The sequence below is a fragment of the Poecilia reticulata genome, chromosome 19, assembly GCF_904066995.2.
Source record: "Poecilia reticulata chromosome 19, P_reticulata-male-v2, whole genome shotgun sequence".
Classification (NCBI taxonomy): Eukaryota; Metazoa; Chordata; class Actinopteri; order Cyprinodontiformes; family Poeciliidae; genus Poecilia; species Poecilia reticulata.
This window is the reverse complement of record NC_088848.1, coordinates 15,459,012-15,472,865: the sequence shown is the minus strand read 5'-3', so window position 1 is coordinate 15,472,865 and position 13,854 is coordinate 15,459,012. Positions and strand designations below refer to the sequence as shown.

At 39.4% G+C, this 13,854-nt stretch overlaps 1 protein-coding gene across 5 annotated transcripts in view; it reads right to left on the bottom strand.

The window, feature by feature from the left end:
• The window catches only part of LOC103481739 (rho GTPase-activating protein 44-like), a 65,453-nt gene that overhangs the window by 10,872 nt on the left and 40,727 nt on the right, over positions 1-13,854 (bottom strand). For 2 of the 5 annotated variants that reach the window (XM_008437459.3, XM_017310854.2), the window contains exons 10-19: positions 12,853-12,980; positions 12,352-12,463; positions 9,047-9,128; positions 8,872-8,952; positions 6,852-6,965; positions 6,564-6,655; positions 6,249-6,429; positions 3,425-3,442; positions 2,076-2,267; positions 153-686 (exon numbers count right to left, since the gene is read on the bottom strand). In XM_008437459.3, the coding sequence (XP_008435681.2) occupies positions 153-686; positions 2,076-2,267; positions 3,425-3,442; positions 6,249-6,429; positions 6,564-6,655; positions 6,852-6,965; positions 8,872-8,952; positions 9,047-9,128; positions 12,352-12,463; positions 12,853-12,980 (1,534 nt within the window). The remainder of the gene's footprint in view (positions 1-152; positions 687-2,075; positions 2,268-3,424; positions 3,443-6,248; positions 6,430-6,563; positions 6,656-6,851; positions 6,966-8,871; positions 8,953-9,046; positions 9,129-12,351; positions 12,464-12,852; positions 12,981-13,854) is intronic. The other 3 variants (XM_008437461.3, XM_008437462.3, XM_008437463.3) reach the window with 3 other exon arrangements.

Sequence of the window (13,854 nt, the reverse complement as noted above, 5' to 3'; positions counted from 1 at the left end):
CTGCAAACCACATAAATGAATGAAACTAAACAGAGTGGAGCTGGAGAGGGTCTCCTATTCACACCCTCCTCTGACCTTACTGCAGTCCCTCTTTGGTTTTGTGGCTTTTGCTAGTCGTGTTGGAAGTTGGAGCGAGTTGGGTCTCCATTTACCTCTTCAGCTTGGCTCCTTTCTCCCGGCTACAGGCAGAAGCTGCCCACGGAGGGGGAGCAGAAAGAGGGGCGTTGGGAGGTTTAGGGTAGCCCAGGAACAAGTCGTGACGGGTCAGAACGAGCGGGGGTTTGATGTAAAGGGTGGAGCCATTCGTTTCGGATGGGGTTGCATGCATGGTGTCGGGCAGGGAGGCCCGTTTGGGCAGGTGCAGAGAGTTAGGTTTGGGGTTGGAGTTGACGTCAAGCTGCTGGGGGGACGGGCACGGGGAGAAAGGGAGCGGGGGCGGGCTGCATCCGGCTAGGCGTGGCGGAGGGGACGGGCCGGGCGGTACGACGGACTCAGGGGTGGGAGCGGCGGGACGCATACTCTGAAGTGCTCGGGTGTAGCTATAGTGGTGAGGGAACGAGTTGGAGGAGCAAGAGGAGGAAGAAGAGGAGGAGCAGAAGGAGGGATAAGGGGGAGGCGGTCGCTCTTCCTCGGGGGAGGGATAGACGTAACAGGAGTCGGACCAGTTGGAAGAAGCATCGTCTGAGCTGCAATGATAAGAATATTAGCGTTTCATGGGAAACTAAGCCGTCGATGTAGATCAAATTATTTGAACTTCAGGAGAGAAAGAGACGTTATCGAAGTTTGTTCCATTAACAGGGCGGAAATCGGAAAAAGTGTTGGAAGAGAAAGATGGGAAACAAATAGATGAAACAGGGATTCATGTGTTACTGAGACTAAAACTGAAACGAAAAGGGAGGTCTGTAAAGTATTCACACCCTTTAATCGTTTTCACATTGTGTCACGTTTCAGCCACAAACTTCAGAGTATTTTACTGGGATTTCATTTTTTGGACAAATAAAAAAAATGGTGCATAACTGCAGAGTAGAAGGAAATAGGCAAGTGGTTCGTATAAATAAAAACATTAAAAGTTTAGCAACCGTTTGTATTTAAGTTAACTGTTACTGGAGAAACAGTTGCAGGTTGTTGACAACAGCTCAAGTTCAGTCAGACTGGATTCTCTCAATCCCAACTGTGTTTAGGTCTGGACTTTGACTAGGCCATCTAAACTACATTCCACTGTAGTTCTCGCTGAGTGTTTGGGGTTTTTGAACATGTTTTCTTCCAGGACTGCCCTGTTTTCAGCTCCACCCATCTTCCCCACTCTGATCTCCTCCAGAAAGCAAGCAGTCCCACAGCCAAATGCTGCCACCACCATGTTTCATCATCTTTTCTTCCACTTATGGTTGCAAATAGGCCAAAATGTCCTCAGTACAGCTGGATCTACACTGAGAATAACACACAGGTGGATTTTATCTCCTAAAAGGTGATTTCTGAAGGTAAGTTGTTCTACTGGATTTTATTTAGGGGAATCAGAGATTGAATTAACGCCAAAATGTATAGATTATTTGTAGAAAGGCGTTAATTTGGTTTCACATCAAAGTTATGTGCTAACTTGTTTTGTCTGTTACATTTAATACTAATATTAATGTTTGTGGATGAAACCTGACAAGAAGAGAAATAATTAATGGGGTGGGAAAACTATTACACAGCACTGTAAGTTTCACTCCTATCATCATCTTCCTAAAACAACAACCAAAATCACTTTTGGCAAAAAGAAAAAAAAGAAGACTTATTTTAGGAAGGTGATGATATGCAGTTTATCACTCCGGGAAGAAATGAAGGACTCTAAGAATTTAGAAAAAAATGACAAAAAAATAAAAAGACAGAAAATGCAAACCACTTGATCAGAAATGAGATACTGAGGTTCGTTTGGGGGTGAGAGGATGAATGACAGCACAGGCAAACTGTAGGCTTAGATTCTGGTTTCTGCTGCGCTGGGCGGGAGCTTCGTGTGGCTGCAGGGGCAGGGCGGCACCAGCAGGTGGGAGGCCTGGGGGCGGGGTGAACAGGAGGGCGGGGCACCGCGGCCTTACCTGGCTCGGTCGCTGCTAGTGGGAGGAGGGGTGGGGGACGGGGATGCATAGAAATCCCCAGGCTGCTCGGGGATGGGAGCGTCAGCGGACGGGGTCGACGGGTGCACGTTTGGCGGAGTTGAGGATGTTTTACGCGTCGACGACGGACCCCTGCGTGACACCCAAGAAGTGTCCATCACCCTGACACCCATGCTGCAGTGGGACAGAGATGCACAGCCAATCATATGACAGGAGGGTCTGGGCTGGAGGAGGGAGCGAGTTCAAGGTTTCCAGAATGTAAATTCAGCTTTCGTCCTGACGCTGAACAGCTGATTCCAACACTGAGTTAACATTAGTGAAATTAATACTTTATTTAATTCTGCAGATTCTCCTGGAAGCCAAAGGAGATGGCTTGTTCTGGGTGTTTTACCACCTTCAAAATGGCAGAAATTTTATTAGATGGTAAAATGTGTTTTTTAAAAACTCCATCCAGTGACGGTTTGCTTTCTGTAATAAAAAAAAGTGTAATTTGACAATATAAACTCTGCTGAAAGGCAGAGAATCGGGTTGATGACATCACAAGCAGCACAATTGTGTGACTTTTAAAGATTTTTAGTTTAGGATTTCAGCCATGTTTGATCCAGAGTTTGACCCTGATGAACTCCAAACTACGATCAAACTGAGGATCGTGGTGATGATGAAAATGACCGACTGTAAATGAATGAATCACAAAGTCTATTTAAAGATTCGAAAAATCAAAACATCTGAATTTCAATATCTGCTAAAAAATCCAGAACGCTTTATGTCCCAAAAACATTTAGCACCATTTATTGTTTGGTTTTGCAAAAGTTTAATTCATATCTACCAGATTAAAACATATTCCATATGTAAACTGCTGTGTGCCATATAGTGTTTGTATGAGTAGATATGAAGCCTTGTCTGGACTTAAAAAAATCCTTGCACTGCTGATTTTTGTAAGTGTAAAAAAAACTGCTACCGGCAGGGAAGATTTGATCTCAATTAGATAATTAATAGCAAAACTGCAAAACAAAGAAAAAAACTGACAAGTTGTTCTACAGATAAAGTGTATGTGAAGTAAGTTTAACTGAATTTACAGAACATTTTATGTCCAGCCAGCTTTAAGATGAAGAGAACAAAAGTCAGTGTTTCCAGGTGTGGGTCAGTGAGAAACTGAAGGGATGCATTTATGTAACCACAGAAAACAAAGTCTGCTTTGTGGCAATCAAATGCGTTGCTTTAGACACACCTGAACAGCAGAACAAATGACCGATGACCATCAGCTCCTTTAAATGTGCAGCTAAGACAAACACGACGGGACTGTAAGAGACGTAAACGAAGTCTTACGTTACCTTTGGATCTTCCTTATGCTGCAGTGTTAAAACAGAAACAAGAACCGTGAAGTCATTAACAAAGACCATCAAAAATAATAAAAATAAAAAAAGTTTGACTGTTGTCTTTTGCAAATGTAAAAACCTTGAGGGGCATAAACGAAGCAGCAGAAGAGAGGATTAGAGAAACGAGCCCAAAAAAAAGGAGACTCAAAGAACAAACGACAGTCACGCTGCGTGTAAAATATGCGCTACTCTGTTTCAATGACATCAAGTCCAGGGAGAAAATTACTGCTCTATTTCACTCTAATTAGGTCAGTGTTTCCCTGATGGATACAACATAATTTCCCCCCAAAAATGAAAGGCTTTCTGCAGCTCCCAGTACATTTTCTCAAGTTTTGTTTTCCTAAGTAGGTCTGGTCACTCAAAGGTTTGTCTTTGCTTGTGCTTTTTCAACATTTAAGAATCATATCTCTTTACAGGATATTGTTGTGGCACTAGGGAATTTATAACAATGCACTTTAAGGAAAATAGTAATAAAGCTTTTTTATTCTATACTGTTCTATTAAATAACTGCAAAATAACAACAACTTTGTGATTTTTTTTCTTTGGCTGCTCTATAAGCCCCCCTGCAGTCCTTTTACAGCATGTTGTGTGGTGAGACGTTATTTAAACCATTTGAAAGTCTGAGGTATTTGCAGTTTTAAACTATTTGTGGACGGTTGTGGTTTCTAACCCTCACGAACAAAAGGAATCCACTCTACACAGTAACTTTTTCAGTTTGTCGCCTTACGTCCACAAGCTTCAATGTATTTTACTGGGATTTTATGTGATCAAGAATTGCAAAATTGTAAAATAGAGGGGAAATTATACATTTTCAAAGAGAAAAGGACTCGGTAGAAAAGTGAAAGCAGGGTTAGATAATAAAACAATACTACAAACACGCATCATATTTTTTTGAATCACTGAAAACCAGACTGCAGTTTCCTTTCTCTTCACATTTATGCACTGCTTTATGTCGGTCTGTCACATTAAAATCCCAACAGGTCATATTGAAGCCTGTGGCTGCCGATGTGACCAAATGTGAAAATGTTCAATGCGTGCGAATACTTTCGTATCTAAAGGCACTTTTGCAACTCAAATCTTTTGAAGATAAAACCCAGCAGTCTCCTTTCCATTAGTCAGACACTGACTGAATGCGTCTTCCTCGTATCACGTTTCTTTAGAAGCCTCATTCTGGTTTTTGATGAGTGTTTTTTTTCCACTGGAAGCAGAGCTCCCTCCATTGATCAGTACAGGTTTAATTAGCTCGGCTGCTCGCGGTCCCTGGGCTGCAGAGCTCAGCCTCCTCGCTGGGCCCCGATAAGACAGCGGGTGTAAGGAAGCATTAGAGAAAAAGGCGGTGAAAGAGAAAGAAAGCGACTGGCTGGTTTTCCACTAATCCTCCTCCGTGGCTCCCGGATTGTAGGAATGGTTATTTCACAGACTAAACTCCAGCCCCTGAACTGTCTCTTAACGGGACGAAGGCTTGAGGGCAGGTGATGCAGGGTGAGTCGCTTCTGTCCGCCTCGGGGCAAAGCAGCTTATTTACTAAGGTCATGTCGAAATCACAGGGAAACTTTCTTATTGGAGACAGGCATGAGAAATAAACTTTGTCTCATTTTTGGTCAGATTGGTGAGTAAGAATGTGAAACTTTGGATGATTCAGAGGCGGATAATGGCCTAACAACATCCGAAGTAGGATGTCATTCATTAAGGCCAGAAATTTCAGCTTTGCAACATTTTCTCTAGGTTAATTTATGTTTTAAAGCCTCATACTCTGTGATCAAAAGCTGCAGGCTTCACATTGAAACCTATAAGCTTGGTTAAAACTTTAAACCCTGCACTAATGCGGCTCCGTCTCATTCTTTTGCATCTGCAACGATGATCTCCAACGCCTTCTCTTTCCCTGCCTTCACTGCAAAGTAATAAACTGTTTCAGAGGTTGGAAAACATTCCCAGTTCACTTTTCTTTTTAATAAAACCCAAGCAAACAATCAACCCGATCTAGCAAACATCTGCTGAGGAGTAAAGCGTCAAAATGCCTCAACACATGACTGAAAATGTCATGCAACCGATCGAAGTGCACAAATGTACGGAACCAGACATGTGTCTAAAATGTCGTACTGTATTGGACAACCGTTAATTTAAAGAGGCAGCTAACAATTTAGCAATAAAGCTCAGTGAAAAACACTGAACTGCAGAGATAGAACTGCCTCCAACAAATAAAAGATCTTCATATGATTAATTTAAATAACAGGATGTTATCAAGTCAGTTATTAACGGGGCACGTCTGTTCTGGAGATACGGCTCAGAAAAGCTCTGCAGGCAGATTTTAAACATGCAAATCTTTTTATGCTGAATAGGCGGGAGGTTGGGGGGGATCTAACTTTTTGGAAGCAAGGAGGTGGTGGCATCATGCTGTGGAAATGCTTTACTTCAGCAGAGACGCGAAGGGTGATGATGGGAAGACGAGTAAAGCTAAAACTAGCAAACCTGGAAGAGAAACGGTCAGAATCCCCAAAAGACTGGACCAAAAGTACTGTGGAATGATTTAGATCAAGGCTTATTCATGTGGTAGAAAGGCCTAGTCAAAGTTCAGACAAGACCATTAGTCTGGGAGGCCAAGCATGAAAGCGTTTTCTGGTTTTATTAGTAAAAAAACATAATTTCTTACACCATAGATGTATTTTTCTTGGTTTTTCCCATGAAAGTGTTTGACTGCAGTTTGATAAAGTGTTAAAAAATATAAGAGGCATAAATACTAATAAGCTATGTGCACACGTTGAGCTGATTTGACTCGTACCCGTCTTTCTTGTAGAACTCCAGCATCATGTTGTCCGTGGCGACGCTCAGCGGCCGCCGGCTCTGGTCGTTCTGCCTCCGGTCCACCTGATCCATGTCCGGAGACGGCATGAGGCTGTAGTTGGCGTTGTGGTTGGTGTGGACTGGGCTGCCGTAGTTCCCGGTGACATTAAACTCAATTTCTAAGACAAATAAAATAAACAAAGATAGAAAAATTCAGAGATTAAACTCAGCAGGATTTAAGTTTCTGTAAAATAATTTTTTTTTTAAATCCAGCAGACTGCGCTTCATGGTCTGTCGGTTCTTTTCTTCTGACCTCCGGGGAAGAACCAGTCGGCGTGCTGGATGATGGGCTCGATGATGCCGACAATCTGAAGGGAGACGGTCGTCATCATCTCTGTGATGTCACTGCAGCAAACAGACAGGAAACACATGTAGAGGTATTCTAGGTCAAGAAAACATTTTATGAAACACTTACAAAATCGCTGAAAAAAATATTTACATAACTAAAAGATAAGAATATTTAAGAACAGTTGCTTAAAGTGGCTCGGTAATCGACCCCTTGATCTCTACTTCTCTGGTTACGGGTGAGCTGGTGTCTCACCCTTCATCGTGAGTCCACAGCAGGTTGGGGCCGAGGACGATGGCGATGTTTCCAGGCGTCATTTTGTTCACGTCCTGGTATTCAGTCAGCTTGGAGAGAAACTTGATCAAATACCTGTCAGCGGATGGGTGAAAGCATGAATTTTTCTCCAGCAGTCAGCAGAAATCCGACTACTCATCTAGCTGCCCTCACTAGACTAAATATTTAGAGAAAACCCTGCAAGAAGGAAAATCTTGAATCAGTCAGAATCTCGTCGCTCATTCCTGTTTCAAAATCTGCCTTGACTAACACAATGAAAAGTCGAGTCAGAAGAACTGATGATTCTTGAACTCATTTGCTAACGCCAGAGAATAACTGCATTTTTGTGTTGTTGGAAACCAGTAGGTTGGTTGTGATTCATCCGAGCTGCGCTTTGCTCAAACGAACCATCCAGCGGCTCATCGTTGTGAGCAACAATCTTCTGACAGATCCGCCGTCAGGAGCGCTGGCTGGAAAATCGTCCTATTTGTGAGATTTCAAAACGAGCCCGACAAGAGCTGCGGCTCTGCGCTTCTCTCATCCTCTTCCTCCTCTCGTCGTTCTCATCACGGTTTACATCTTTCGTCTTTTGATCGCGAGACAAACCCCGGCGAGTTGTTCATGAGACAGCCGCTGGAGATGTTTCCCTCAGGATTAAAAGCGACGATTAACACCAAAAATATGGAAGAAATTGAAGTAGTAGGCATTTTAAAAAAGCCACATTCCATTTTCCAGATTTACCTCTAAATTAACTAAACCTGATGAACTCAGGATCAGTTGTTTTTCCATCATCGCATTTCAATATTTTGTCTAAACCTACAGTTTTCTTACAATTAATCTTTGTATCAGTAAAGGGATTAAATTTATTTAAACAGAATATTTAAAAGAAAGGGTGTGCTCCTCATAAAATAATGTAAAAACAAAATAAAATATCTCCTGACAAAATAATGTGTAGCTTGGACTAATCTATCAAATGAAAAGCAACATATTCAACCAGCAAAGTAAAATAATTAGAAAACTGTACGAGCGTTCAACAAGCCAGCAGCAGATGTTTTAAAAATGTACTAAATCTTTTATAAAATAGTGTTTTTAAAACTGGAAACTGCTACTAGCTAATTCTTTGAACACCTTTCTGACCACATGTGTAGCAAAAACACAGAGTTGATGTCTCAACTATAAAATAGTTTAAGTCACATGTATCAAACTCGAGGCCCGCGGGCCAAATCTGGCCCACAGTAGCGTTTTATGTGGCCCTGTAGATTCTAGACTAAACACTGAACGAAAACATAAAATTTAAGCACAATCAAATTAATCCAGTTTTTATCTGTTTACTGCCAAATCATATCAATCAGTCTCTCCAGTTTTTTGAGAATTATCGTGGAAATTCACACAAAATCAACAAATCCCTGTTCCTCTTTGCACTAATAATTGGGAGTTTATTGCAGATTTCTTCCCAAAATTGTCAAAAACTTTCTAACTTGTATCAAACAGCTGCCTCAGCCTTAATTGATGTCATATTATAGCCTGTGACCTATACAGCGAGTAATAAAAAGTCATATTGACTGTAAAGTCTTTTACAGTCATAAATAAATATCGCAAATATTTCCAAATTATTACCACAAACACTTTTTATTGCAAAAAAATTCCAAAAAGTACCACAAAATCCTGAAGGAACTGTAAAGATGTTCAATAATATTATCTAATTTTAATAATCCATTGATATTTTAACAGTTTGTGAACAGGTTTTATCAATACATTCTGGCACAACCGGCCCTTTAAGAGCATTCATGATCTTGATTTGGCCCAAAACAAAGATGAGCTTGACACCGCTGGTTCAAGTGAATAAATGTGAGATGTTACACCAGCTGCATGCATCCCTTTGCTCTCCATGCTACGTCTTACACTCAAAATCCTTTTCTGTATTTTTTTCTACTTGTATTGCAGTAATTACCTATAGGTACAATCACAAAACTAAGAAGGAGCACTTCAAAATCTGACTCACTTGAAGTTGTTGTTGTTGGCACACGGCAGCTTCTCGCAGGCGCCCAGCAGAGCCTGCAGCCTCTTCTCCTGGTCCTGGATGCTGCAGAACAAAAGAAAAACTCAGTTCAGTCAGTTATTTGAACACAGATGTAAGAAACCATGTTTTAAACTTGTTGTTTTGTGAAGATACACACTTGGAGGCCTGAATCCAGTCATTGTAGAGCTCAAAGGTCATCAGCGGCTCGGGGAGTTCGCGCAGGTACGACTTTAAAGCGCCTGAAGGGAGAATAAAACTACAGTAAGAATGCATCGCATGCATTTAGTGTGATCGTGCGTGTATGCATGCAGAACATGCGCATGGGCAAAACTTATTTATCGCATAACATTACAGGGACTCGTAAAGTATTATTCCACGTTGCACTTAAAGCACAATAACACATGTTAAATTATGACATTTCTTGCATTTCGCTCATAAGGCCACATAAAGCCAATGAAATACATTGAATTTGTTGCTGTGCTGTGACTAAACGTGAAAGGTTCAAAGTGGCATGAATATTTTTATGAGGGTTTGTACATGTCTATTTAATTTCCACCTCTGCTTAAACTAAGCGCCAGCTTTGAAATGAAAAGAGAGTTTGTTTACATTGACATAATCAACTCTGAAGATCCTTTCCCCTTTTTTTATGTTCGTCACATCTAAACAAAGCAGAGCAGACTGAGAGAGAGAAAGCAGAATTATTATACTTTTATAGTTTAAGTGGCTTGTTGATATTCGATCTGCAACCTCCAGGGCTTCTCATTTCAGCTCCTTTTCCATTTGTTTCTTTGCCATTTTCCCTTTGAATGTCTCTCTGAAGAGACAAAATTTGCCCCATTATCTCTATTTTATAAACGTTCTTTCACCCACATGATTTTCACCTCAAACATAATTATGCTGTGGAGAAAATGAGCCCCCTCATTTTCCACGAATTTCTGATGCATTAATGACATTTTGCTGCCGATGTGGGACAATGGCGTAAACATTAATGAGAATGAAAACTTTTTTTTTCCATTAGGAATGTGTCATAGATACAAACACATTTCCTACTTCATGACACCAAACAACTTTATTACTGAAGAAGGTTTAGATGAAATATCTTTGTTACTTTTCATTTAAATGTTTTCCTGGTATTTCAGGCCCACTATTGGTCATACGTCAGCATGAATGTTAGTTATTAATTAATTTAGGGGTTTTAAGGACGCATTTGAGTCTTTCTATTTCCTGGGTAGAAAGACGATGTAACCACAGTGAATTTTGAAAACAAGAACTGGTTTTTAGTTTAGAATTTATAGAAAATAAGTCAATATTATATGGGTATAATTTATATAATTATAAATTATAAACATTTTACTATAATGTATATAATCTTATAATCTATTTTAATTATAATAAATACATGTAATATTATATTATACAATATTACATATAATATAATATAATATAATATAATATAATATAATATAATATAATATAATATAATATAATATAATATAATATAATATAATATAATATAATATAATATAATATAATATAATAGACATGTTCTTAGTTATGTTGGTGCAACAAGTGTTAGTTTTGTAATCTTGTCCTAATACCAGCAGACTGTCTGTTCACCAGCAGTAAACCTATTAAAGCAACAGAAAACACAGTTCTCCCACAGTGGCTGACAGCAGGTGTCGGCTGACTGGGCTCCTTTCCAGCTCGTCTTTTCCTTTTCTCTGCTCTGCTGTTTTCATTTCCCAAAGGTATGAGTACGATTGATGACAAACATCGGGACATCCCTCACTGGGAAACGGCTGCATGTACCTTTAAGTCTGCTCAGCTGTGTCTAAATTCAACTGATGCTGTGCTGTTGCTGCTGCAGAGAAAATGAGTTTCTGATGAATGCACAGAAAATGTGTTTTTCTTTCCAGCAAAGACAAAAAGAGCATAATTCTCCTTATGAACTGACTAGAAATGCCTTTTGCACAGACCTCAGTTTTATTTCCAAATGGGTTATGTTATGAAAAAAGTGACTGATGTAAAAACTGTGTTGCTTTAGTCATCACTCTTAGTCTAATCAGGCTGAATTAACTGAAAGATTTTAGAAAGGTTTTAATTTCTGCTCTGTTTTAATACAACTTTTAAACTCCACACCAAAGTTTTATATCACACTGAAGAGAAGCACCATAACATCTGTCAAACATGATGAGGATCTGAGCTTTTTGAAATTTTACAATAACACAGCACAAGAGCAGCTGTGTTACATTATAAAAGATTTTAAAACAATTTTTCCTTCTGGTTTACATCCGGCGCTGTTTGAAGGACTTTCAGAATCGCTCTACATGTAAAATTTATATCATTTCAGTATTTATTTATTCATTTATTTTATATTTTCTGATCATGAAATAATGTAAACTTTCACTAGTATAAACCTAACCTTTGACCACAGCAGTTTAAGTGCAGATCGATCATTTTGTCAATAGCAGCGTTACATAAAAATGGTTGGCAGATAAAATAAATTCACATCGTAACAAAATATGAACCGAATAATAAACACTGGAAACAATAATAACGGCATATGCCAATTACGCAAAATGAATCAAATCTTTAATTAATGTTCTCTGCATGAAATTATTTCATGATGCATTTGATGATTCATTCAAATATTTAAGTAACTAATGGCTTCTTTGATGTATTTACAGTTTTTCGATTACTTTATAATCAAAACAACATACCAACGAATGTTTACTGTGGTAAGAAAGATTGTTAAACAATAGCAGTTTAATTAAAAATATCGATTTAAGGCTAAAACACGTCTCCTAGCTTTCCTTATTCTTGATAAATGTGTTTTTCTCTGACAGCAGCATTGTGCAGCAGTCAGCTGCAGCAGAAAAAGCAGTACTGTCATAAAAAAAGAAAATCAATAACAGCACCTTAATAGCCTGAAAGCTTTTCTTTCTTTTGTAGTCCATCATGGTTCTGATTTAAAAGCAGTGAAGTGATAGCGGCACACAGAAAACTGATCTTTTTTCTTCTCTCCCAGCTGCAGAAAACTCTTTGATGTTACCTACATGTGGATGTTATTAGACATTTTCTTTTCATTTCTGCATAAGAGCACAGACTCTGAAATGGGTGGCTTGATTCAAAGATATGACATTTCACCATCCAAAGGTTGAGCTTAGATGCAAATGTACATGAAAAAGGAAAGATCTGTTCTCCTGTTTTTCCCATTTTGAACAGTAGCTAAGATAAATTGGCATAAGGAAACAGAATCTCCCAGATTAACAATTAGAAGTTCCCAAAGAACAAAAAGAGTATAGTGGAAATTTTATAAATACTTCAATTACGTTTATTTATCACGGACTGTTGGCGTCATTTTTCCTCCTGTAAGATTATACTACTGCAATAAAAGATGAATTTATCTTCATGCTTTTTAAATATTTTTGCCAATAAGCTGTATTGGTGTTGCTCACTCACCTGCGATGGCATGTGGGTCCGTAGAAAACTCCTGGACGTCCAACACGCCGCAGTCCAGAGACGCCTTCAGCTTCTTCAACTTGGAGGCCGAAGGAGCGATTCGGAACAAACCCTGAAAACCCAAAACATCAAGCTGTGACAGCTGAAGACAGGCTGGGCAAACGTGCACAGTAACATGTTTTATTATTGCTATTAGCAATGAGAGACATCAGGAGGTGAATTTTGTCGTCCTAAACTGCAGAGTCGATCGGTTTCTCTTTAAATCGCCATGGTCCAGCAGTGTAAGCGTACAGCTTTGCATCCCCAAAATGCAAAAACTGGATAATTTCTTGCTGTAGATTTTTAATTAAACCAACAGGGATTTTTTTTTTTTTTCCCCCAAGCCGTGAAACGTTTAAGTGTGAATCTCATTAGGAGTCCCTGCAGTAATTAAGACTGACTGAACGTACAATAAAGCTTCGCTTTCTGTAGATGCGTTTTGAAAGCGTGCAGCGTGTTTACCTCCTCTTGCATGCCGCACTCCAGCAGCATAGTGACACAGGCTTCAATAGGAAAGGCGATATCTCTCCCGCTGAGCGCTAAGTGCTCCTCTAATGGTTTCCCGTAGCATGGTTTTTCCACCCAGGTCTCTGTCAAACACACACACACTGTTAGATAAACAGCACTAACTCTGCCTTAATGATCCCGCCATGTTCCAGTGATTGTTACGGATCAGTATTTGGGAAGATTTGCTGTATGAATTAATTCATTATCTCAAGCATTTTTCTGTATTTTCTATAGTAGCCATTTGACATTATTAGGACCTCGGTTGAACTCAGCATAATTAAAACTTCTTTTAAAAGTTTCCAGTTACAAAATGTTTAATTTACTGCTTAAAACTCAGATTTCTCTCCACCTCTAACCCGGGCTTCTTTAATTTTACTATTATTCTCTCAAATGTGGCCTTTCTCATAAACACTTAATGAATGAAAATAACCAAGAGTGGGCGACATATACTTGTTGCCACTGACAGTTTAAAGATTTCTTTTCTAACAGCTCCCATTTGTTGGGGCTCTTGGTTTAAAGTTGGGACTTTCAAGGAAAAGCTCAGGGATGCGCTTCAAAAATAAGCGTATTGGTGTTTCATAGGTTAAAACGATAAAATAATCCAAATTTCTAATCCGCTTAAACTGGCAATGAAAAAGGGATTTATTTACGCTGTCAAAAAGAAATTACCGCATACTCTTCAAAAACAAATAGTCTCATGACTGGATTACTGCTGCTTTCAGCCTCCCAGTTGGTCTACAGCAGTGATCAACAAGGGAGTCATATGATGCAAACTTAAAACATATTGCAGTCAGATACCTTACGTAATAAAATACTCATATTTGAATATTACTAGAGCACATGTGTTACACAGAGACTTGATAAATTTACAGATTCTCATCAAAGTTTCAGTGTTGGGCTCTGAAATGTGACTTTACAAGAAAACAAGCATTCAAAATCTCAATGTTTCTGTTTTAT